This window comes from Carassius auratus, chromosome 31 (genome assembly GCF_003368295.1).
Source record: "Carassius auratus strain Wakin chromosome 31, ASM336829v1, whole genome shotgun sequence".
NCBI classification, from domain to species: Eukaryota; Metazoa; Chordata; class Actinopteri; order Cypriniformes; family Cyprinidae; genus Carassius; species Carassius auratus.
In genome coordinates, this window is record NC_039273.1 from 11,197,795 (window position 1) to 11,223,033 (window position 25,239).

Here is a 25,239-nt window from a genome sequence, read left to right on the forward strand (position 1 = left end):
CTGGTCTGGCCTGTATACTACATCGTTTTGTGTCAGTTATGTGGTTTTGTGTGGACGCAGATATTTCTAGAGACGAGGGGGAAAAAAGATTGGATAGGGAAAGGTCTGGCTTTGTGTGGAAAGAGACAGACCAGTTTGGAATCATGTTAAACAGTTATACAAACTGGGTTTACAACATGACTTAGACCAGGCTGACAAATATACAATATACATTATTGAATATACAATAATGTGTAATGAAAAAAGAAAAAGGGGGTTTAGAAGTATTTTCCTGCAAAAATACTCTGTAGAACAAACATATTAGCCTTGACATTAATTAACTGCTTGAAATGAGGGGAGCAACAACCATTAGAATTTTTAAAACTGTACGCTACGGACTTTTAATTTGAAGACTGAATGATTGTTTTTATATTATTAATAACAGAAAGGCAAACAATACTTTCTTGTTTGCTGTCAGCATTCAGCAAATACGCATATCATTTAAACAAATCTTTTAAATGAATAACATTAATGAACATTTCATTTCACAAACCTTGCAGACTTAGTCGAATCGAGCAGATCTTGTGAAGTGTGCATTTGTATATTGCCTGATCGCCTTTACCGCTGATTAGAGAACCGGCTTTACTGACAAGATGCGCATTAATTATTGGCAAATATTTATCGTTCATCCCTAAATCTAATCAAAATTGACTGAAACGGTGTGAAACCAAATAGGTTACAAGTCTGAACCTACATATGGAAAAAGAAAGAAAGAACGGAGGTGTCTTGCAGCTTGCTTACAATTGCTTCAACCCAGTCTTTTTCTCATGTCCAAGCAATGCTTTTGAACTTCAGAACAACCACTGATGAGAGAGCTCTCATTTTCACTTAAGACATGCCACATGTGAATTTGCTAACCTTGCTGAAGGCTTTAGAATTTTTCACACTTAGGCCAAATCCCAATTCTATTTTATACCCCTTCCCCTTCGCCTACCCCTTCCCCTTGTCCCTTGAAACAGAGTGTCAAGGGGTAGGGGAGAAAATATTCCCCCCTAAGGACTGGGACACCACTACCATGACGTCACATGTCATCATTCGTAGTCTAGCTCTTTCAATACACACATATACTGGTGTGCATTAGAGCCTTTAATTATAGTTCTGTATTAATGAGCTGCTTACTGACACACACACATATTGGAAATCGCACAGCTCACACATCCAGGAGAAAATAAACTTATCAACGCTGCCCCACGACTTTTATTAAATACAGTTTAAATACTGAATTGCTACATTATATTTTCCAGCAACGAGAGGATACAATCGCTGTTTTTAAGTAAACTCACTCTAAAAAGATAAACACACTGATGCGAATACACAGAATTAGGGATGCTCATATTGACCGTTTAACCGTTAACCGAAAGTAAACATTTTGACCGATTAATACTATCAGTTAAACGGTTTAAAACGTTTTTTTAAGGTTCTTTTTTTATTTTTATTTTTTTGCTGCATGGTTTAAAAATAAAATAGCCTACTATATAGCTTATATTTATTAACTCACGGAGCGCGTCGGCACCCGAGCAAGGGAAGCAAAATGAAGCGAGCGAAAAGAAGCACTGTGTGGGATCATTTTAACAGAAAGTGCGACAATGTTACCTGTAAATTATGCGGCGCTGTATTAAAATACAGCAGTAGCACAAGTACGATTTACGAAGCAAACACCCACGCGCTTCGAGTGATGAAGGGCAACAAACACTGCCCTCCATGTTATCAGGGAGAAGATGCGATGCACGGCGATCTGAGGAGATAACGCACTGATTATCCAGAAGCAGAGGTTGACATCTATATGAGAGATGATCCTCCTTCTCTGGATATTAATCCTCTTGACTGGTGGAAAGCAAATGAAAGGCGCTTCCCGAAGCTGGCACTAGCGAGACGTTACCAGTGTATTCCCGGTACAACTGTCCCATCGGAGAGGGTGTTTTCTGCCGCGGGTCTAACTGTCAAAAGGCTGCGCTCCAGACTGACCCCACATCACATTGATATGTTGCTTTTTTTTAAATAAAAATTAGACAAGGAGTTGAGGTAGGGCTGCTATTTTTATTTTTACGATAAATCTTAGTCTAACGAAAAAAATTCCCGGTTTTTGAAAGCTTCATTCAAACGGATTCAGTGTTTTCTTTTTGTCATCTTAATTTGTTAATTATTTAAGTTTAAAAAATATATTTAGTGTAGGCCTATTGTGTTTTTTATTTGTAAATTTTTTATTCTATTTTTCTCACTGTCAGAAATGCTGCAGGTGCGTGGACATTTTAACTGAAACCGGTTCTGTATGCTGCTGCTGTTTGCACGTTAAAATAAACCCTTTTATATATAAAAAAAAAAGTTTGTATTTTTTTAAAGGGTCACAGATACGCATCAATTTTATTTGTATTTAATGCCAATTCAATATTATAATCTTATCAGTTAACGGTTAATAATCGATTAACGAGCGGCGGTTGTCGGTCAGGAAAATTAATCGAAATGAGCATCCCTACACAGAATTTATATTTCCCTCTCTCTCTCTCTCTCTCTCTATTGAATAGGCAATACTTGAGAAAATGGTTTAGAGATTTCTAATTATTGGGAGGGGATTAGCCCACATCAATGTCTATGGCAGTTATCTCCCTGATCAGACATATGCTGTGCCACTATCATGCAGTCTGTAATGATATGATGCTAGCAAATATTAGCGATTTTTGGAAAACATTTTTTTGAGTAACAAGACCATTAACATGAACTCACAATTGAATGTAACATAGAACAAATGATTACTTTTCATTAAAATCTTTATTTATGCCAAAAAAGCTTACATTTATGTGTCTTTTTGTTCGCTGTAGCAACCATGTTGTTGGGATAATTCTTACTTCTTCCTTCGTTTGAAGTGTGGTCCCGAATAATCTTAGTTTGAAGGGCTATCTGGCCCTTCCCCTTCCCCCTCCAACCAAAAGAGAATCGGGACACTCCTACCCCTTCATGTGAACCCGCGAAACGATGGGATAGGGTAAAGGGGAAGGGCTAAGGGGTAGAATTGGGATTGGGCCTTAATTAATTAGTACATCAAAAAACATTGGCATCATTTAATCATGTTTAGAGTGAATAATGACGTAAATTTCAATCCAATCTGTCTCATGGCTCCAAAAAAACTAGAAAATAGTGAACAAATTAACATTTTTATGATGATTAGGCTTTTTTTGGGGGGGGGGGGGGGGGGGGGGTTATATATAAAAGGTGCCATTAATTGCAGGTGCACGGAAAAGCAACCAAAATAATTCTTCACATTTTTGTGTTCCACAGCAGAAAAAAAAGGTTTGAAGCAACAGGAGGGAGAGTAAATGCATTGCGTTAATTTTGGGTGAACTATTCCTTTAAAGTAGAGCTCATAAAAGGTTTAGGAAGGATTCTTGACACAGAAGACATAACATCAGGTTGCTGTAGACTGATCCAACCTGAAATTCAAATGCTGTCACAAGCTAGTATGAGGAACTCAACAGAAGGAATGAAAGAAAACAAAATAAGAAGCGAAACCCCCCGCGACCGAGTCCCTGAATAGCCGAGTTATGGAGTAAAATGTCATACACACATACGATATTATGCAATATTAAAACTGTGGGTTGCATATGGGCTAAGCAACTGTGGTGCATTCAAGAACATCAATCTACTCCACGTCCATTTAAACACACCGCACTGAATTATAATGACATTCGACGCACAAGATTTGTATTAGCGTTCGTTCAAGCTAGCAGGCTAAACGTTCTCATTCAAGTGAGGCTTAGCTAAGGGTTTACATGATGGCTGTCTCAATACCTAATGAGCTAGACAGAAAATGCGCGAGAACCACGCGACTAAAAATGATTCAACTCTGATGACTCGGTATTATAACGGCCAACATGTTGTCGAGCTCTTCGGTTCATTCGGTTTTGAGACACAGACGATGCTTAACGCCATTCGCGATGTTTAAAATACTAATTTCTTACCGTATATCATAGCCAGTCCTGTTTCGTGCAGGAAGCGCACTCTTCTGTGTTTGAAGAGCCATATTGTGAGGATAGTGAGTGTCAAAAGCAAAATGAATGTAAGTAAATTCACGCTGTCCTGCCTGTGACTTTCCTCTGCCTCCTTCTCCGTGGCAAGTTCCTCAATGCCGCCGTCATCTGCTCTTATCCGACAACATTGGCTTAAAATGAACATTATGATAGCAAACAGCGAGCTGTGTCCTCCTAATGCATATAATGTCCATGATTTTGGTGCTGTGGCCGCCTCCATGGTGCAGGATGCTTGTGGCGGGTTTCTTCACCCTCTGCTCTGCTGCGTCAGCCACAAGGTAGAGTCAGATACAATAATGAGGTATCAGAGCAGACCGCTGCTCAAGCTCTTAAAGAGACACACACACACACACACCAATATTTCACTCTTACTAGTACATTTCATGAAAATTATACAAAACTGGTCTTGAACCTCTTGAATGAAATATTTCTAAAACATTTCAACAAACGAGCAGCGAAGGAGGTGCTTAACTTGAAAGAAAATGTTGATTTTATGCCTCTGGTAGTCAAAATGGAGGAGCTGTTTCATATTATATAAGCTTTAAACATTTTGCAACCCTAAATAGAGTTTCAAACCCTGAAAATGATGATGCAGTTGTCTAGCAGTAAACATTAAGTAAATAATGAAACATTAGGATGTCTCTATGTGCAGTAAATGTGCAATAGTCTGGTTTGTAGTTATTGACACTTGAATTAAATATTCGTTTGTTTTCTGAGTTGAGGTTTGTGGACAGGCCATTTTAAGAGGTGATAGGGATATCTGATGTGTTTACATTTCAATGAGGATTAAAATATTTGAAGCAAAGTAAAAAATGTTCTTACTCACTGAAAACTGAGTGGTTTTGAAGAATGCTAACCCCTGCAGTTTTATTGACCTCCAAAGGTTGATAAAAACAAACAAGAACAGGAATTTAAGATTTCCTTTTTGCTCTTTTGCATACTATCACACTTCCTTTGTTAGATGAAAAATGGAAAGTCATCATTTCCTGGTTTTGAAAACTACATTCAAAACTATCTTTTTAGTAGAGTAAAGATAAAAAATAATCACACGTTTTAGATACAAATGTCGTTTACACTTATGTTAGGTTTGCAAGTGTAGGTCAGTTTAAAAAAGTTTCCAGGATTTTTTTTACAATGCGTTAGACACATTTTTTTTTTAATAATTTCTGAAAGCCTTCTTTCCTTGCTTCCTGAAAAAAATATGAATGTCTGTATATTATTATTTTATAATCAAATTATATTTATTTGTGTTACGTTTAATCACACAGATGAGTTCATGCAGTTTACCAAAGAACATTATTTACAGTATGTTGCACTGTAGTTGAACGTTTTCTGTGTGACACATGTAAATTTATTACAAATGTATATGCAACTAATCTTATACAGCCACCATGCTAAGACTTTTTATGTTAATCTTTTAAATGAAATTCAAATAATTTAAACCACATTTCACAGAAATCCTTATGAGAAAACTTTCATAAGCTGATTGGTTTACATAAAAGTTTACTGACATCTTTCCTTTTTCTTGGCACACAAATAACATAAAAAGGCGAGTAACGGAAATATTTGGTTCTCCTACATAATTTTTTATTTTCTCAGTAAAATTATTTGTTTGCAATTTACAATAGTTCAATGAAAGTGTTAGAGCACAAACTCACACACACAAAACAAAAACAACGTGGCCTGTTACTGAATTTCTGAACAATGCATTCAATGAGCTTTAATGTTATTAACCTTTCTTTTTAAAAAAATGCAGTTTAACCTTATATTAATATCTTAAATGTATATACAGGAGTGTTATTTATTTAAAAGCACAAACTGACACATTTGATGACCAGGTTGTCATTGAAGTGAGGCTATTTTTTAATTGCAGGGTTTTTTTTTTTTTTTTTAAAGGGGGGGTGAAATGCTATTTCATGCATACTGAGTTTTTTACACTGTTAAAGAGTTGGATTCCCATGCTAAACATGGACAGAGTTTCAAAAATTACGTTGTACGTTTGAAGGAGTATTTCTGTAAAAAAAATACTCCTTCGGGTTTGTCACAAGTTTCGGAAAGTTTTTTTCGAGTATGGCTCTGTGTGACGTTAGATAGGGCGGAATTTCCCTATATGGGTCCTAAGGGCACTTCTCCCGGAAGAGCGCACGCTCCCATAGAGCAGAGCAATGAGAGCACAACAGACATTCACTGATCAGAGCGAGAGCGTCGCGAAATGTCACAAAAGTGTGTTTTTGGTTGCCAGGGCAAGACAACCCTGCACAGATTACCAAAAGAGAAACAGCATTAAGGGACCAGTGGATGGAGTTTATTTTTTACAGAGCATCAACTGAGTTGTGCAAGTGTTTGTGTTTCTTCCCTGCATTTTGAAGATGCTTGTTTTACAAACAAGGCCCAGTTTGACACCGGATTTGCACATCGTTTATTTCTTAAGGATAATGCTGATTTTTTAGCTCCGCCCACACATCACGCCTCCAGCCGGTCGTGTTTTTCCGGGAAAAATCGGTACAGACTATCTTTCTCTTATGAATATAATAAAACTAAAGACTTTTTGGAGTTATGAAGGATGCAGTACTACTCTATAGGTACTCAAGATTAACAGGATATTGAGTGAAAACGAGCATTTCACCCCCCCTTTAAAGTCTTAAGAGCAAAACATCCTATACAAAAAAGCAGGGTCATCTTACCCCAATAATGGAACATGATGCGCCCTGTTGTGATTTTAAATTGTTGAGCATTAGAAAGGTTTTTTTTGCGTTTTTGTTTTTTTAAGCTAAAATGTGGACTACCTTGCTTGACCTAATCATGAATATTATATATATTATAGATTAAATTATATTTATTTATTGATGAGTAATACACACACATAATAAATAATAAATAAGTAGGCCTACAAATACAACAATATAACAAATCAAACATCCAACAATTGAATCCGAGTACACCAATATTATTATTATTTCCATTAATTATTAATATGCAAAGATGAGTTTACACTGTGCACGAACAAAATGCTGTATTTGCAAAAGGCAGGGGTCAAATATTAGTAACAGCCCCCAGCTCTTACTTCGATGGAGCCGGGATGGAGAGCGGATTTCGATGGGGAGACTCGATTTGTCACCACAAGGGCTCAGCTTTGATTCGCTGTTCCCTAGTAACGCGGTCCGCTGTAGTGATTGGCTGACTCGAGGGTCAAGGAAACGGGAAGAGCACAGGTTGCCTGTTCTTGGTTACTTTCTGGGGAGGGTGAGAGTCACGGAGCGCTACTGTTGCGGCTGATCGAGACTTTCTTTTTCTGAAGCGCGTGGCAGTCACCACAGGAGAAGGGGCGCGCTGACATATCGCTTTTACTGCTCCTTCATAAATGGGGTGCTTCTTCTCCAAATCAAGGAGAAAATCTCCTAAAAAAGACTCTGCTTTGCCCGCTGGAGACAAGAGCGCTACGAGCAATGACCTCCTCGACTCCAACAACACTGCGCTGGGCAGCAACAGCAACCAGGAGGCTCCAAAGCAGTACAGTTGGGATAAACGAGAAAAGGTACGTCCCTGTGTTATAACCAAAGATCTATATAAATCGGTGATTAGAACACGTTTTTGTGCATTAGACTGCACTACACAGTATGTTGCATAATCGCTTTAGGAATCATACAGAATGAACGTCCAACAGTCCGTCTGAAATAGATGACGTTAGTGTTTATGTGCGTTAGCTCAACTCGCTTTGTTAAAGCCATTTTTTTTTTTTGCAATCACAACATGCGTAATCACACTAGCGATGGGTTTGGCTCCTCTTGTTAAGTGTTTCGGAGTGCTTTCCATTTGTCCTTTCGACTGACCATGGACACGAAAGTCTGTCTGCGGGTATATGTTTTCAAATGCTATGGTAAATTATAGACAGATCTTATTATCGGCTTAAAGTCAGGGCACGTAACTTGTTTGCCTGGCGCTTGCCCAGATAACGCTGTGTTCAGGATTAGCCCATAAGTGGTGTCGCCATCAACATGTATGACAGTGTATCAGAGGGAGGAAGAGAGGGAGTAATAAGGGTGGGGTGTGTGTCTGCCCCTCCGACCGCAAAACCAAGCTTTGATAGCATTTAAATGTCCGGAAGTATGAATCTATTATCGCCCTGGTCGATGCTTTCAAGTGCAGACTGAAAGGCAATGAATTCACGAGACAAGTCCAACTGTTTATCAGTTTTCTCTTACGGTCTGTCAAAGACAGTGTGTGATCTGATGGATTAGACTAGTCGTTCTAAACCAGGGGTCAGGGCCCACTAGAGGGCCTCAGCAATCTTCCAATTGGCTTCCACAAATATATATTTTTTAAGTATTTATATAAAAAATAATCAAACTTGAAAGCATCATTTACTTTGTGGTCCTAAAACCTGGCTGGGGATTAGCATTTTCAAGACATGGGTTAATTTGAAAGTTTTCTAGCCGTTTTAGATTTAAGAATAAATTGAAGTTTTTGGGCAAATTGAAGTGAAAATTCACCCTAAATATTTTCTAATTACATGCTATATATTTTATTCGAATGACAATTGATGCATAGAACCAAGCCCCCGCTTTACTTTTTTCTATAATCATTAGTCTCACAATAGAGTAGAACAGATTTGTTGCTACTTGGGGGAAATCATGGTGGAAGTTGTGGCGTAATGGTTAGATAGTTTGACTCCTAACCCTAAGGTTGTGGGTTCGAGTCTCGGGCTGACAATACCACGACTAAACTGCCCTTGAGCAAGGCAGTGAACCCCCTGCTCCCCGGTCGGCGCAACATAAATGAGTGCCCACTACTGTGTGTGTGTGTGTGTGTGCGTGCGTGCACACTTTGGAAGGGGTAAATGCAGAGCACAGAAAAACACTGAAACATTAATAGCAATATAAAAGTCATTCTCATAGCAAAATGCAGGTGGAGAATTTAAGAATATTACTAAAGTTAAGGTTGCTTGCTAAAAAGTGTGAACTATCAATCAGAGGGGACAAGGTATTTAGAATATTGTGTACAACAGGGTTTTCAGTTGATAATTTGGATGCCTTAGAAATTCTTGAATCAAATGTTATACAGTCGGCTCAATATACTAAAAATAAACACATTGTGAGGGAGGGGACATCCTGCTACTAGAGTGTGAAGGGAACCTGAGAGCAGAGATAACAGATAATGGTTTTATTGCTTTTTGAAGTTCTCCATTTATTAACGTTTGCACATTTGTATGCAGGTTGACCCGAAAGACTTTATGCTGACAGGCCTAAAGAATGAGACAGTGGGCCGGTTGCCAGGCAAACTCAACGGCCAGCAGTTTGTCATTCAGGATTGTGAGAACTGTAACATCTACGTATTCGACCATTCGGCGACTATTACCATCGACGACTGTGTGAACTGCCGTATTATGTTAGGTCCGGTCAAAGGCAGCGTGTTCTTCAGAGACTGCAAAGATATCAAGTGTGTGGTGGCCTGCCAGCAGTTCCGCACCAGAGATTGCAAGAAAATGGACGTCTTTTTGTGCTGCGCCACCCAACCCATCATTGAGTCTTCAACAGGCATGAAGTTTGGTTGCTACCAGTACTACTACCCCGAGCTGGCTTTCCACTTTAAAGATGCAGGCCTCAGCATCTTTAACAACAACTGGAGTAATATTCATGACTTCACACCTGTCTCTGGAGAGACCAATTGGAGTCTCCTACCAGAAGATGCTGTTGTTGTGGAGTATATGCCGCTACCTGATCCTGAGTCAGAATTCAAGTCTGTGAGAATCTCTACTGAAGCAAATCGGAGCATAGTGCCCCTGACCAAAGGAGGGCGCCGCACCGAGAGCGAAGAATCCTGCCTGTTTGTCTTTTTTGCAGGAGACTACACAACTGCCAACGCCCGCAAGCTCATTGATGAGGTTAGAACTCATTTGATAGTTTCAGAGTTGATGGTGTAGAATTGTCATTTATGGTTCCAACAATAGGTGATCCAGAAATTGACGTCAAGTGCGGCATATTTGTGACCCTGGACCACAGAACTAGTCTTAAGTCGCTGGGGTATATTTTTAGCAATAGCCAAAAAAACATTGCATGGGTCAAAATCATCTAGTTTCCTTTTATGCTAAAAATCATTAGGATATTAAGTAAAGATCATGTTCCATGAAGATATTTTTTACATTTTCTACTGTAAATGTATCAAAACTTAATTTTTGATTAGTAATATGCATTGCTTAGAATTAGTCTGGACAACAAAAGGTATTTGATATCTCAGTATTCTGCTTGTTTTTGCACCCTCAGATTCCAGATTTTCAAATAGTTGTATCTCAGCCAAATATCGTCTGATCCTTGTAACCTCAAAGGAAAGCTTATTTATTCAACTTTCAGATGATGTATACATCTAAATTTGAAAAGTTGACTCTTAAGACTGGTTTTGTGGTCAGGGTCACATTTGTTCATCTTTGAATTTTATACGTGTTACATTCTTGAGGTTTCTCAACCTTGAAGTTCATCAGAAAGAGTCAACATTTTCTGAATTTGCACCCCCAACCCCCCCCCCCCCCCCCAAAAAAAAGCTTTGTGTTTATTACTCAGTTTAACATCTAATTGAAAAATGTTGTTCACAGCAAGTTTTTCTTGTTTTTTGGGGGGGAAATGAAATCAGCATTCTTCAGTTACACCACCTATATTAATAGAAAAGGGGATGTATACTATTTTTCACTTCACTTACATTTGAAACTTTTATCTGTCTTTTTCTGCTAGAGATGTTGCCTGTGTATGATTATCTTGACCTTTACGCTCCAAAAAAGTGTCAATATTGGTTCTAGTGTGCTTTTTTATTTTTATACTTGCAGAAAGTTGTGTGAGTGACGGGACGTGACTGAGTGTCTGAAAATATTTTAGGTTGTGGGAATCTTAACTGTTTGTTCTAGTATTTTGTTACCAAAAGCCGGATGGGCTCAACAGGAAGGGCTCTGCTGCGTACTTTTAAAGGTCTGATTCACAGTATATTATCTGCAGTTAACAAATCCTTTTCAAATGACATGAAACGCTTTTATGCAGAATGCAAGAAAAATGATAATAATCATTCTGTACCTGAAAGAACAACTTATGTGGTATTCATTCATGCATTTTGTTCAGATATCAACCCATTATTTTACCATTTTGGATCCATGAAGTATTATACTGTAAAAACATTTTAGAACAGTAACACAGGAAACATTCATATTATTGCATATTATAAAAAGTGAACCATTCACAAAACAAATGTGATGTAAATAAGAAAATTCAGTTGATTTCATGTGGGTTTAAACTACAGCAATATATACATATATCATGTAGTTTTACCTAAACTATCCTTGACCTCTGCAATGTATGGATTTGTTAAAGCAAATACATTTATGCATTTAGCAGACGCTTTTATCCAAAGCGACTTACAGTGCATTTAGGCTATACTTTTTTTTTTATAAGTATGTGTGTTCCCTGGGAATTGAACCCATAACCTTTTGCACTAATGCAATGCTCTACCACTGAACCACAGGAACTCAAATAATGAAAATATGTGGAAATATGTGTGTAAGAGACAGAAACAAACTATTCGCAATCATGCATTTGACCTTTTTGTTACTGACTTCTTGTAGAAATCAATAACTTTATAGTGGTCATCATTTAGTTTTATTTTTACGGTTCTCAAATCTCATTTTAAACACACACACAGAAATCACGGCCTGTTCATCAATGCATAACCTATCGAATTCGCGAAAACCTTGAATTTTGTAATCTTTTATTTTTCTTGATCAATCTAAATGTAGACGACCGCCAAAGGCTTTGTCCTCATTCAGACCAAAGAGGTTTCCATGCGCCCTGAGGATGTGAACCGAGTGTTCCAGAGCAATGCAGAAACCCTCACTGAGTGGATCACCAAAGGTTCAGTAATGTATTGTGTTACACCAAATAACAACATGTACAGCCTCTTGTAAATAGTTGCAAATATAAATGTCTCTTCTAACACACTGCTCTGTGTTCCTGCAGGTCCAGTGGTAGCCCTCGAGCTGAATGGAGATGGTGTGGTGGAGGCTTGTCAATCCATTGCCAATGAAGTGTTCAATGGGAATAAGGTAAATATAAGAGGAAGCTGTTACTTCTCAAGTCTGTTTATTGAGGATTTGCTCTGATCATCTAAAGCTTTTCATGCTATCTGCTGCTTTTCCTGCAGCTATTTGTTTCTGAGAGCAAAGAAACATCTTCACGTGATGTTGACAACTTTTTCAACTTTGCTGACATGCAGATGGGACTGTGAAACTGGCACAAAGGAGCACCTCAAATTAATGTGGGTTTATGTTTGTTTGGTTTTGTCAATTTTGTAATTTCAGTGAATTGGAATTACTTAATATGTGAAGCCACTGATATCTCAACACTTTTAGGGGTTTATATAACCACTATTTTAACATACAGTTTTGCTCTGTGATCTGACAATTTTACATTTTCATGCCGTTGAAAGAGGCATATAGATGGTCAGTTAGGGTTTTGGAACCAATCATGAAGGCCAAGTGCCTTTAGATAAAGAACAAAATTGAGAACTGGAACTTTAGTCTAATCAAATATTGCTGTGGACAATTTATCACTCATGCTGAAAATAATGAATTTGATTATATAGATATTTATTTAATTGTTTTTCCCTAAATGTATAGCTGGAAATTGTGTTTTATTCTCCTTTGCTTTTATACATGTCATTTAGTCCTTTAGTTCATGTGTAGAAAAAAGATATTTGTCAAATGCCAGAAAACATGAATTGTTGCATCACGTTTATGTATATATATATATATATACACACACACACACACACACACACATATCCATGTTTTATTTTCTTGTTAGCATGGCTTTTGACGTTTTTTTCAGTATTTTTTTATTATTGTAAACAAATGACATTTGTTCTCCTTATGTTTTTAAGGTAACACTGTTCTAAAAAGAATGTAAAACGGTGATCTGATGTTGAATGTACTACTAAAAGGAGCTTTAGTTGTCTCCTTTACAACTGCTCTATTTTTGTAGGAACATTTTAGCAAGCACAACTTTCCTGTGACCAAAAAAAACTCTTTTTTTCTTATTTGTATGAGACAGTTTTGTAGAACTGAATATAAGCTGTGATTTGCCAATACATTCATTTTAGTCAACAGTTATGTGTCATCTCTTTTTATCTGCAAATAGGCACAAAGATAAATGACATCTTAGTAAACAAATGAATTAAGACATATCAATCGGTGCAAATATTTTTGTGAGTTGAGTACATGTATGCCTACAGAGATTGTGAGTTACTGTAAAAGTCTGGTTGTCAAAAACATGACAGTTTTGAATGTCAGTTTGAATGCCAAACTTGAAGGCTAATTTGGCTTGGTTTTGTGGGAAACATTATTTAGACTTTCATGAAGAGGTCAAGAGGTACTTACTGTATTTATCATTTGCTTAGTTCCTAGTTAAGAGACAGAGTCTTCCTAGTTAACACTGAGAAATACTGGGCATTGAAATGCTTGTGATGAGGCTCAGACATAGTACATACATAAATAACAGGACCATACATAAATAATCAATTTGTGTCAAAGTATCAGTGTACATTTTGGCAGAAAGTGCTGGTCATTCACCCTTCCCCTCCCTACAATCCCTAGAGACTCGAACCTATAACCATTCGGACTTGTAACCCAAAGGTCACAGGTTCAAGTCTGTAGCTTGACTCAAGGGCATCTTGTTGGTGGTATGGAAGGTGGAAGAAAGGCCTGTTCATTCACTTACATTACAACTCCTGCCGGTTCCAAGACTCAAACCCATGACCTTCATGTTACAAGTCCAACTCTCTAGCCACTAGGCAACAACTGTTACTTTTATGTAATTTTTTTAAAGAATATTTAATTTTGTACTTTTCAAGCAAATTGTTCATGCATTGCAAACTACAGATAATATAAAAACATGACTACATCACAGTCCTCTATAGTGGCAATTAAAAGATGTTTAACTACCTCTGAGAAGAAGTATGCTAAATAGTCCATTTTCCACTGGTGCTCTCAGTTAGTAGGGCCATGAAAAGGGCGGAGTTTAGGACCCAGCGCTCGGTGGTACAATAGAGCTGTTGTGTCGTGGTAAGACTGGAGAGGGTGATTTCTGCTTTTGGGATATTGACAGTGGGATAGAAAAGGAAAAAAAATCACGAAAATACGAGTATGTGCCGTATCTCTGGACTGCTGACTTGAAGACGGCCTCGTGGAGTCTACCGCCTTGTGCGATCGTCCCGAAACACTGGATTTTCGGCTGTAAGGTAAGGGTGCAGCACGAACAATACTGCTCGTGTGTTCACACAGGGCTCAGTGTGCCAGTTATATCCAGGCAGCGGGGCCTGCTGCGATCCAGAGCAGGGTTTTACGTTCGTATTAGACCACTGAGACAATATTGGTTGCAGCGATAACATTATGCGTACGTTAATGTTTGCGATCACGCACAGAATGTTGTTATATACACACAGGAAGTGTTATTATAGCGCGAGACGGTTTTGTAGTTACTGTAGAGGAGCTCGAGTTTGGCGCCAAGGCCGTCAGAAACTCTCGCGCGTGCAGCAATGGAGGACACGAATGCTCACACAGACACAGTAGAGACGTTGAGTGAGACTTTACTGTAATGCATTGCTGCGTTTACCCTTCCGTTCTTTATTTAGCTGTGTGAACTTGCAGAGTTGGTCTGTTCGCCCAGCATGGGAATAACTTGAGTGGGAAATAGTCATAACAACACAAGGGCTCGTTAAACATGTAACGTTATTTTCGTTGCATCATGCTTTTAGCTTTACACAGAGACGATGTGAAGTTGGTGAATGGGCGTTGGATTGTTTCATAATTGCACTTATATATTTATTCGCTGGGTTTTGTCTCCCACTTTTTATGTTATGAATATGAACCGTGTAATGAAACCGCTTCGTTTTTAAAGCCTTGTGAAAAGTATTTGGCTTCCTCGCTCGGTAAAGTACATGAATGCTAAGCCATAAGCGCAATTCGTCCGACAGAGCGAATACGTGTCTAGTGCACTCTGAAAAATATAACATATAACTGAGTTTTAATTCTGAAACAGTACGAGCACAGTCTAACAGTTTCGAGCGGAAGTACTGTTGTGGGAATGCGGGTCGGGAATGCCCTCCTCGAGCTTCCGTTTCCTGCTCACTCCTTCCCGCGAAATCCCTGGCCCCAGGCTTTAATCTAAACGTTTAGTTTATGGTTAATTTAAAATAATTTAAATATTTAAGGTACTTATAAATATTATTATATTGTATTATTAGATTATTAATAAATGTTGGGGTGAGTAACTTTTAACTAGCTTTACGAAGATAAGTTTTAAAGTGCATTTAATAATCACTAAATGAAGGTTTGCTGGTTCTCTAGGCCAGTGTGGGGTGAGGTGAAGTAGTGGCCACTAGCTGGAGTCTTTTGAATTATTTCACTAAAGAGATTCGTTATATAACAATATAAATCAGAACCCTTATTTTCAAGACTGTACCATCATTTTAAATGTGCATGGTCATGTGGATGGACTGACTCAAATGAGAAAATGAACAAAAATGAAATGTCCTGTCTTGGCCGGTCAGTCAGCAGTTTCTTGTTTACAAATTAAGTCTCCCAATTTGTTCATATCTTTCACAAACAAGATGCCTTCGTTAATTCCGTTCACGCAAAGATATTTTGTTTTAGGGTTGCTCTCGGTCTCATAATACTCATTCATTCAGTGAAGAGACATGCTTTCAGTAGGTCAACCAAATATTTCTCTGTCTGTACTCACACTATTGGTTCACACTGCAGTCAACCTTTGAAAGCAGGAAATGAAGGAAAAATAAAAGTCAGTGCATGGAAGTCAACAATAACATCTAAAAGATTTGTTCACTAAACACCACTGCTTTAATCTATATAATTCTTAATGGTCAATTTCAACACAAAAAAAACATGCACAGGAGAGAAATTAAATTTTATAGATAATTTCTGCAGTGCATTTCTAATAATGGTCATTCAATGAGATTGGTCGTTGGCACACTAGGCTTGTGTGGGGTTGAAGTAGCTCTCAGCAAACGCTGATCTGTTATGGCACTTTTCCACTGCGTGTTATGACTCGACTCAGTACAGCACGGCAACGCTCGGATTGGTTTGCGTTTCCACTGCAGATAATTGCCACTTTAGAGTGGGGGGCTTTTTCATTCTGCATGGCCAAAGTGGAAGTGACTTAAACTGTAATTTTCCAACCTGTCGCTAGGGGCTGGCTGTTAAAGGGAGTCAATCCCATAGACTCCGCATGTTAAAATGCCCAAATTTACAGCTGGAAAAAAATTGTTTACTGCCTGTTTGAAAAAAATATTTTGGTTTATATAACTAATTTTGCCCTTCATGACAGCTGTGAGTGGGGTGAATTGAAACATTTTTTTTTATAACTCACGATTATCCGGGAGTTAGGGCTGGGCGGTATATCGAGTTTGTATAATATATCGCTATACAGTAGTCTGATAATATAGCGAGGACACAGACTGAGCTGCTGTGGAGAAAGTGCTTAATCAAATTAGTTTTTACCATGTTACAAGCTTCATATTAAGGACTTTAAAACTGGTAAGACATATTTTATAATTTCGTTTTGCAGTAGTTTAAGCTGCTCAGCCCGTCAAATGCTCAGACAGAAAGAGTCTGTGTGCATCTGACTGAGACACAGGCTACTCGCTCTGTTTAATGTGTTTGAGATGTTCTGTCTTCCTGAATGTATAACTTACATATCACAGGTATGTGCTCCATCTCCAAATGTTAGAAAGCCATGGGAATATTAAACTTGTTCTGTCAGAAGTGAATGAGACTTCTGTTCTGGGATTCTCTGCTAAACTTCAGTGAATGAGCACCACCTCGCACATGCCCGCCTAACAGACAGAGCTCAATTAAACAGGAGTGTTATAATTATAATCACACAAGTCTGTTTTTATGATGGCACTGACTGTAAAGAGACTTCAGTGGAATAATCAAAATAGCCTAACACAATTCTGTGCTTTTGTTCTCATTTTCATTTTTAGTTTAGTGAATTTAACTTCTGCTTTAAAATACTTATTTTTGTTTTTAGATTGTAATGTTACTATGTTAAAATAAAATGTTATTATAATCTTTTTTTGCACATAATATAATATTCGTTTTGTTGGACAACATTGGGCGTTAAGTGAAAAAAAAAAAAGATTTAATTTTTTTTTATTCAAATACAAAAACAAACACACAGAGATACATATTGGATATCGCAAATCTGCCAATAAATACAGAGATATGATTTTTTTGGCAATATCTCCCAGCCCTACTGGGGGTGACGTATGGTGATGTGCTGCCAAGATGGTGATGGCCAGCTCCGCACACTTTGAGCTTCAAAAATGCTCTTCAGAAAACTACGGATGACGTCACTGAAACAATACAGTCTATAGTGTTGCCCCATCAAGCTCTTGCTGGATCCACTCCTCTGATATCAACTAGCAGAACGTCTGTACTTCCTCAACAGACCAGGAAACAGCCTTTTTTTGGTTGTTAAAAACCAAACTGTTCAACCGTTCAATCCTTTGTTGGCTGTGCTGTTTTAAATGTAGATATAGGTGTTCTGTTGTGTATGTATGGCAAGTTCAGTGACACAGGTAGTGTCGATTCACTCTGGCCAATCCATGATCATCAGAGTTTACTCGTCACGTTTTGGTAATGGCACAGTTTACTTGGAAACTAAACTGAGGTATTACTAAAAAAAGTACCAGGTACTGTACCCAGTGATTTCCCCCTAAATGTGAATGGTACCATGCAGTGGAAAAGCGGCATTAGTTATGGCGCAGTAAGAGGGCGTATTAGTTTTAGAACTGTGTCATTTTGTCTTGCCATTTTGTACCACAAACCAAGGCCACCCAGATTAGATAGTTTCCCCTTTCAACAAATGTGTAATCTGACTTCAAACCATTCAAATTTGAGAAAAGCCCTCTATTTGCGTTCTTAATAGGTATTGATTGGCAGTCTCGTTTACAGATAGGAGTCAATCACACAGTGCTGACTCATTCTAGGGGAATTTGGTGACACTTTTCTATGATACTACAAAACTAATTCTTTAATATTATGATCGATAAGGCCCAACTCCAAATTAAGAATGTGGTGAGCAAGTCACACCAATCTTTTTAAGTCTCATTTGTGTTTCCTTTAAAACATTCACACTATTTATGCGAGAATATGTGCGTCAGAAGCAAATGTTCCTGTCTGGGTTTGAAGGCCAGTCTGTTACGGTCACAAATATGGCTTTAGGTCCACATCAAAAGCCCTTCATGGAGCACTGAAGAGGCACACTGAGTTATGTTAACCAAGTGAGGCGTTGGGACATAGTTTACTACTATTGTTGCGACAAAATAGACAACTGCTCCTTAAACACATGACAGTGGTTGTCCAAGAGCTGTTTCTGCACAGAAATGACACAACATCAAAATGCTGTTTGTAAAATCAAATAGTTGAGAACATTTTGGGCAGTATAGTAAGTTTTTTTATTTTAGTTTTTTTTTTATGTTTTTGAAAGCAGTATCTTACACTCACTAAGACTGCATTTATTTAAAAAAAAATTAGAAAATTAAGATTTTTTATTAATATTATTTTCTCTTGTGAGATTTTGAATGCATTTTTGTTGAGTAAAACTATACATTTCTATCAAAACAAGTTACATTTTTAAACAATGGCATATGCAAATCATGAATATTCAATATATTGTCCAGATTATGCTTAACAGGGTGACAGTGGGATTTTTTTTTCTTTCTGTAGACTACCATGTCAGAACAGAACAGCAGTAGTTTAGTTTAGTTACAGGACAGGCATTTTATCTCCCAGAATCCTTCATGCCTGAATTACCAATTCTCTTGTTTTCTTTAAACTAAGGAGGAAGTGTTTAAGGATGAGTGAAATTAACCTTTGCCTTGCTTGTAAATTGTGCTTTTTAAGATGTTTCTTTACGTAGTTTGCTCCAAGTGAGCTTGGTTAATGTTTATTTAAGGAGGCCTCTCAGTCAGGTATTGGAGCGTAATAAATCACAGTGCATGCTGTGCTTTGCTGGCTGTCTATCACCCTCCACCCCCTGTTTTACCACCCCAGGTTTTGTGAGCAGTACGTGTTCACTCCTCATGTTTTGTTCTCTGTTTTCAGGCATGAGCGAAAGCTAGAAGAAGTACAGCAGAGGAAAACAGTAGCATGCTCTTTGAATTTATGGTGAGTGGAAAAACTGCTCAGTGAAAGGAAAGACCTTTAAAGCCGCCCTCTAATGGTAACAACATCTATTTCAGGGTACTGAATGATTACTATGTTCATATGTCATATTTACATAGTATTTTAATTTATGTAAAAACCCATCAAATGTATAATGCCACATTACTGTTTAGGAACGAAATGTAATAAACCTATAGTGAACTTATATTGGTCTATGTAATAACGATTAAAAATAATAATAATAATAAATAAAATATAAATTTGGTCTTTGTAAAGTAAATGCAAATTAGAATTATATTATGTTCCTTGAATTATATTATTTTCTTTGATATGCACCAAAATAAACTTTTTTTTTTTCCTATTATGTGAAAACGGCTCTGTTTTTTTCATGTAACTGAAAGCATTGTGCCTAAATGCTTTAAGCAGAAATCAGTTGAGCCGAAAATGTGTTTTAGTTACACTTCTCGGTCTTTCATTGCAGGATACATCAGGATGAAACGACTCAGGACTTCAAGCAGCAGTGACAGTTCAGACAATGAGAGTGAGTAAAATGAGCATTACAAAATGTAACTTTTATACAGAACCAAGTTGTTTTATTCTCGGCTCACTCATGTGTTGTATCATAAAGGTCCCTCGACATCCTTTACCTCTAACAAGTATGGAAGCAAACCAGGCACCCCCGCCTCTGCTCAGAAGAAACCAGCAGAGGTAAACTTGTTTTAAAACCCATTGATTTGTATCACCAGCCCTATAAATGAGGCTTTTCTACAATAAAATTAGTTTTATCACTCATTAAGGATACTTCTCCCTCGTTAGGTGTTCAGAAAAGACTTGATCAGTGCCATGAAGCTTCCAGATTCTCACCATGTCTCTCCTGATGATTATTACCTGTTGGCGGACACATGGAAGCAGGAATGGGAAAAGGGTGTACAAGTACTCGCTAGTCCAGACACTATCCCTCAGCCCTCTGTGAGGTATGTCACATGCTGGTAAAAACAGGTTTTTGGACATGTACCATCTTGCATGTGACTTAAGTTGTTTTATGTGTGTGTGTGTGTGTGTAGGATAATAGCAGAGAAGCCAAAGGCAGTCCTTTTCACCAAACCAAGGAAATACATTCAGTGCTGGAGTCAGGACTCTACGGAGACGGGTTATGTCAACTTCAAGGACCTGGCGGAAGCTATGTGTAGATACGACCTTGATGATATGGATCTATACTGGCTCCAGCAGCTCAACACAGAGCTTGGGGTGATGGGTAAGAGAGGAGATGCTTGTAAAAGCTTCCCCGTAAGATTCCCTGTGAGAAATGTAACATTTTGGATGTTGCGTTTAGGTGATGGGCCAGTGGATGAATTGACGATGGAGCGGGTCATGGAGGCACTGGAGAGACAGTGCCACGACAACATGAACCACGCCATCGAGACTGAGGAAGGGTTGGGAATCGAGTACGACGAGGATGTCATCTGTGATGTGTGTCGCTCACCTGACAGCGAGGAGGGCAATGACATGGTCTTTTGTGACAAGTGTAACATTTGTGTGCACCAGGTGAGATCTTTGTCGCTCTCAGGAAATACATTTTTTTGTCTAACTATACCGTGTATGATCTATATACTTTTGTAGTAAAATATTGCTGTAGTATATTATTGTAAGGCAAGGCAATAAAATGCATTTATTGTAGCAAGCTAGAAGAAGATAACTTTATCGTAAAACTCATCACACTCATATTCTGTTGTAGGCCTGCTATGGCATTGTGAAAGTGCCAGATGGGAACTGGTTGTGTAGGACTTGTGTTCTTGGCATCAATCCCCAGTGCCTTCTGTGTCCTAAAAGAGGGGGTGCGATGAAGGCCACCAGGGCGGGCACTAAATGGGCTCATGTAAGCTGTGCCCTCTGGATTCCAGAGGTGAGTTGTCTGTCACAAAGATGGAGTTACACCAGCATTATTGTTATGATTGTATGCTCTTAATGTTGTTTCATTAAAAATATTTTGAAATTGAGCTCACTTTCCTATGTCAGCATATTTGCTAGTTTTAATTAAGCATATCATTCAGTTAAGTGATATGGACTGAAAGCCACAAAACAGCAGTTTTGAGTTTATGGGGTCTTTTAAAAAAATGTAATTGCCTTTAGGTGAGCATTGCATGCCCAGAGAGGATGGAACCCATCACCAAAGTTTCTCATATTCCTCCCAGTCGCTGGTCACTCATCTGCAGTCTCTGTAAACTCAAGACTGGAGCCTGTATACAGGTAATGATTTATAGTGCGTGAGTTTTCCTGCGATTTTACTGGGTTGCAACAATTACTCTGTAATATTAATGTCAGTTTGAAAATGAATTATTGCTTGCTGCTTAGTTGGATATAAGAACTTGGAAGAAAGTTCTTTACATTACAAGAGAATGAGTGTGGTATAATATAATGGTATAATATTAATTGTATTTAATTTAAATTATCAAGCAAGTAGTGATATCTTTGAATAAATCATACATTTTTTTAGTGTATTTTAAAAAATGTTCTTCTTAAAATCTGTAAGCTGCTTTTATTGTAACATTGGTATTTGAAACCTTTTTGGTGTGCAATATATAGCATACAATTTTTATTATTAGGTATATTTCCGGGTTTCCACAGGCCTTAAAAATGTCTTAAATTGGAGCAGAAAGTCTTAAATTCTAAAGGGCATGCATTAAATGTTGCATTCACTGCAAAAATAATATCATTCTCAGTAGTTTTGTCTCATTTTCCAAATATCAAGGCATCTGTAAATCAAGATACATGTACTTGAGATGCAAAATTAAGATCTTGTTTTCCAAGAAATTGAACAAAATTGAGTTTGTCGATGGAGTATGAAAATTTGTTCTTGAGTCAGCTAGGTGATATTTTTACTTTTTAATTATAAACTTAATTTGGCTTAGTTTCACAGAAAACGAGACTTGTCATTTTGTTTCCCAAGTAAATGTGTCTTGATCTATTAATCTTTAGGCATTTGTGCTGGAAAACAAGACAAAAATACTGATGAAGGATATTTACAGATTAGAAAGTATAGTAATAATTGGGGAGCAGAGATATCCAAGATATCCATTATTTTTATTTTTATGAATTAAAAAGTAACAAAGATTAGTAAATCTTGACTCCAGTTTTGTCTTCCAGACTGATGTTTTTTAACACTATCTCTAATCTTCCAGTGTTCGGTTAAGAACTGCACCATCCCTTTCCACGTCACTTGTGCTTTTGAACACAACCTGAAGATGAAGACCATCCTTGATGAAGGTGACGAGGTCAAGTTCAAATCCTACTGCCTGAAGCATAGCCAACCCAAAGCTGGAGAAGCAGGCTTGAGTCCTGTCTGTCATAAACCTCCAACTGAGACTGAGAAACTGGGCTTGAGGGCGCAGAAGCTTCAGCAGCTGGAAGAGGAGTTCTACACACTCGTTCATCCTGAGGAAGTGGCCCAAGACCTTGGACTGCCAATCGGCCTGCTGGATTTTGTCTTTCAGTACTGGAAGATGAAGAGGAAAAGCAACTTCAACAAGGCCCTGCTGCCACCTAAAGAAGAGGAAGAGAACCTGCTATTGCAGCCACAGGAGGACAGCATCCATACACGAATGCGCATGTTCATGCACCTGCGGCAGGACCTGGAGAGGGTATGTACTCACGTCATCATGGATGAGATCAGAATGTTCAACTAGCTGTCCAACAACTTGAGTTGTCTTTTTGTTGCTGTGAGCAATTTTCCTGCATTCCCAGTTCAGTTGGTTTATGTACACTACCAATCAAAAGTTTATACAGTCTGTAAGCTTTATTAATGTTTTGGAAAGAAGTATTTTATGCTCACCGAGACAGAATTTATCTGAACAAAAATATAGTAAAACATTGATTTGGTTAAATATTTGTCCAATTTCTATTTTAATCCATTTTAAAAATAATAATAATCTTGTTTAATAGAATGTTTAAAAAAATATATTTTTTTTTAAATGTAATGTTTTGTAATACCGTCAAGTGTATTTATTGTTTACTTTACAATTAATCCTTTACTAAAAACAATATTTAAAAAATGACCAGAAATGGAAGTGTAAATGCATGCTTAAACCATTAGTATCATGTAAGGTGTTTTTGATGTTATGATCCTAATGTGTGTGTTGTTTTTTCAGGTGAGAAACTTATGTTACATGGTGAGTCGAAGAGAGAAACTGAAGCTCTCCCAGAATAAAGCTCAGGAGCAGATTTTCAATCTACATGTCAAACTCATTAACCAAGAGTTATCTGCAGGTAATTCACTTTTTTTGTATTTATTATTTATTTTGTTTTGTGCATTTTCTTTTCATTTTGTTTTTATTAATTTATTAATTTGTAGAATGTCCATGACATTCCAGCACCACTGAATAATTGACTAACTTCTACTTTTGTTGGTAGGGCTTCCAGCGTCCTCTTCATTAGAGAACTTATTGTTCCAGCCTCCTAGGATAACCCTAAAACTCAAAATGCCCAAAGTGTCACTTGGCAATGGCAAAACCAGCTCTAAATCGGTTAATGGACCCCTGTGCCCCGATAACAGTGGTAACGTATATGATATTGGTGAGGGAGGCATTGGTCAGGGCAAACCGCAACTCCATCTTGGACGGATAAGGATAGAGGAGCGTGCCAATGGTCTCTTACCAGCATCCATCTACATACGACGAGATGGTGGGACCCCCCCATTGGTCGTGAAGCAATCTGGCAAACCTTCAGCTCTGCATGCTGCCCTCCATGGCCAGTCGTCCAATAGGAAAGGCAAAACTGAACCTGAGAAAAACCACCAGTTGAAATCCAATGGCATTATGGACAAGCCTGTACTCCAAAGAGACACTTCCTGCCAGACGCCCACTGAAAAGGACACATGCAGTGAGATTTCAGGGAAAAGTAAGTCAGGTGGATTCCACAAAACATCTCTTGAACAATTCAGTCGATCCCTCAAGAAGGCCACTGTCAGTTTAGTACGGACTGAGGATCTTCGGGCCTTTGAGAAGAACGCTCGCAATGCCTCCGGATTCTCCAAACCAGTTTCTAATGAGCGGCCGCTAGGGGGCAGCAGACCGTACCAGGAGAGCGACGGTTACTGTCCCGATGCAGAGCTTAGTGACTCTGAGCCCGAGGTTAAAGGGAAGTGCCGGCAGGGAGGGAGGGGGAAAAACCAGAGAGGACCAGCTGGGGGCTACGTCAAGTCTGCCAGCCGGACAAAACTGTCTTTTGGCTCTAGGACGTCAGTGCAAAGGTGAAAATCTTCAAAAGCATTAAAAACCTCTCTAACCCACTGCCACAAGTTACCGTAGTCCTCTGGCGGTAATCAAAAGTGCCAGATTCTGTTTTCCTCTGTTGAGGATCAGCCGATGGGTTTTAGTGCAGTGTGCCAAAATGCTCTCCCTGGCAGATTGCAGAGGTGCAAGCGATTGGTCTATTTTTATGTTGGACTGATATATATCACTGTGTCTCTCTAACCAGCCATAGGGTTTCTACTGCACTTGGACTCATTACGTGAGAGCACGTATACAGTAGGTTTTATGAGCCGTCAAGCAGTGTTTCTGTACATAAAAGGAACCTCTCTTTTTTTTAGACTGTACATAGTAGTTTGTGTTAAGATGTGAAGAACATTTGAAATGCTTTCCACTGACTGAAACGCTATCATAATTTCTTACTGATATGCTTATGCAAATAAATAAAGGCTTAAGAACTCTGGTCTGACAAATCATGTTGGTTTGCTTGTTGTGAGGTGCTGATGTCTGTCAGGACTGCTTCTTTGCCTATTTTTTTATCTCTGTTCTTCCATTCTTCATGTGAATTCAGTCTGAGTTATTTTAAAAGATTTCTTTGATCTTTCAAACTGTTTGATGCCACTCGCCAAACAGCTTGAAAGATCAAAGACTTTTTTTTTTTTTTATAACTCAAGACTGGGTTCGCATGAAAGAAGAAAGTCATACACACCTAGGATGA

The 25,239-nt window shown here is 38.2% G+C and overlaps 3 protein-coding genes across 4 annotated transcripts in view; 2 read left to right on the forward strand and 1 right to left on the reverse strand.

Annotated features, from left to right (window-relative positions):
- LOC113050536 (sodium/hydrogen exchanger 7-like) overlaps window positions 1-4,365 on the reverse strand; it is a 39,168-nt gene extending 34,803 nt beyond the window's left edge. For both annotated transcript variants that reach the window (XM_026213570.1, XM_026213569.1), the window contains exon 1: window positions 3,993-4,365. In XM_026213570.1, the coding sequence (XP_026069355.1) occupies window positions 3,993-4,281 (289 nt within the window). In that variant the 5' untranslated portion in view covers window positions 4,282-4,365. The remainder of the gene's footprint in view (window positions 1-3,992) is intronic.
- A 2,847-nt stretch (window positions 4,366-7,212) lies between these two features.
- On the forward strand, window positions 7,213-13,199 carry LOC113050540 (protein XRP2-like). The gene is made up of 5 exons (XM_026213574.1): window positions 7,213-7,596; window positions 9,274-9,942; window positions 11,833-11,947; window positions 12,053-12,138; window positions 12,237-13,199. Exons 1-5 carry the CDS (start codon window positions 7,423-7,425, stop codon window positions 12,318-12,320), a joined length of 1,128 nt encoding a protein of 375 aa, XP_026069359.1. The 5' UTR covers window positions 7,213-7,422; the 3' UTR covers window positions 12,321-13,199.
- Window positions 13,200-14,101: 902 nt separating this feature from the next.
- Window positions 14,102-24,994, forward strand: LOC113050539 (protein Jade-3-like). The gene is made up of 12 exons (XM_026213572.1): window positions 14,102-14,330; window positions 19,219-19,281; window positions 19,760-19,819; window positions 19,907-19,986; window positions 20,095-20,252; window positions 20,343-20,533; window positions 20,612-20,823; window positions 21,014-21,181; window positions 21,409-21,525; window positions 22,458-22,916; window positions 23,424-23,541; window positions 23,686-24,994. Exons 3-12 carry the CDS (start codon window positions 19,771-19,773, stop codon window positions 24,525-24,527), a joined length of 2,394 nt encoding a protein of 797 aa, XP_026069357.1. The 5' UTR covers window positions 14,102-14,330; window positions 19,219-19,281; window positions 19,760-19,770; the 3' UTR covers window positions 24,528-24,994.
- Window positions 24,995-25,239: the final 245 nt, after the last annotated feature.

What these genes read in the sequence shown, in the direction of transcription:
- LOC113050540 (XM_026213574.1), top strand. Translation starts at nt 7,423, where the DNA reads ATGGGGTGCTTCTTCTCCAAATCAAGGAGAAAATCTCCTAAAAAAGAC. An exon ending in CCCGCAAGCTCATTGATGAG is followed by an intron (nt 9,943 to 11,832) that starts GTTAGAACTCAT and finishes ATCTAAATGTAG; the next exon opens with ACGACCGCCAAAGGCTTTGT. An exon ending in AAGTGTTCAATGGGAATAAG is followed by an intron (nt 12,139 to 12,236) that starts GTAAATATAAGA and finishes CTTTTCCTGCAG; the next exon opens with CTATTTGTTTCTGAGAGCAA.
- LOC113050539 (XM_026213572.1), top strand. Translation starts at nt 19,771, where the DNA reads ATGAAACGACTCAGGACTTCAAGCAGCAGTGACAGTTCAGACAATGAG. An exon ending in ATCCCTCAGCCCTCTGTGAG is followed by an intron (nt 20,253 to 20,342) that starts GTATGTCACATG and finishes GTGTGTGTGTAG; the next exon opens with GATAATAGCAGAGAAGCCAA. An exon ending in CACAGAGCTTGGGGTGATGG is followed by an intron (nt 20,534 to 20,611) that starts GTAAGAGAGGAG and finishes TGTTGCGTTTAG; the next exon opens with GTGATGGGCCAGTGGATGAA.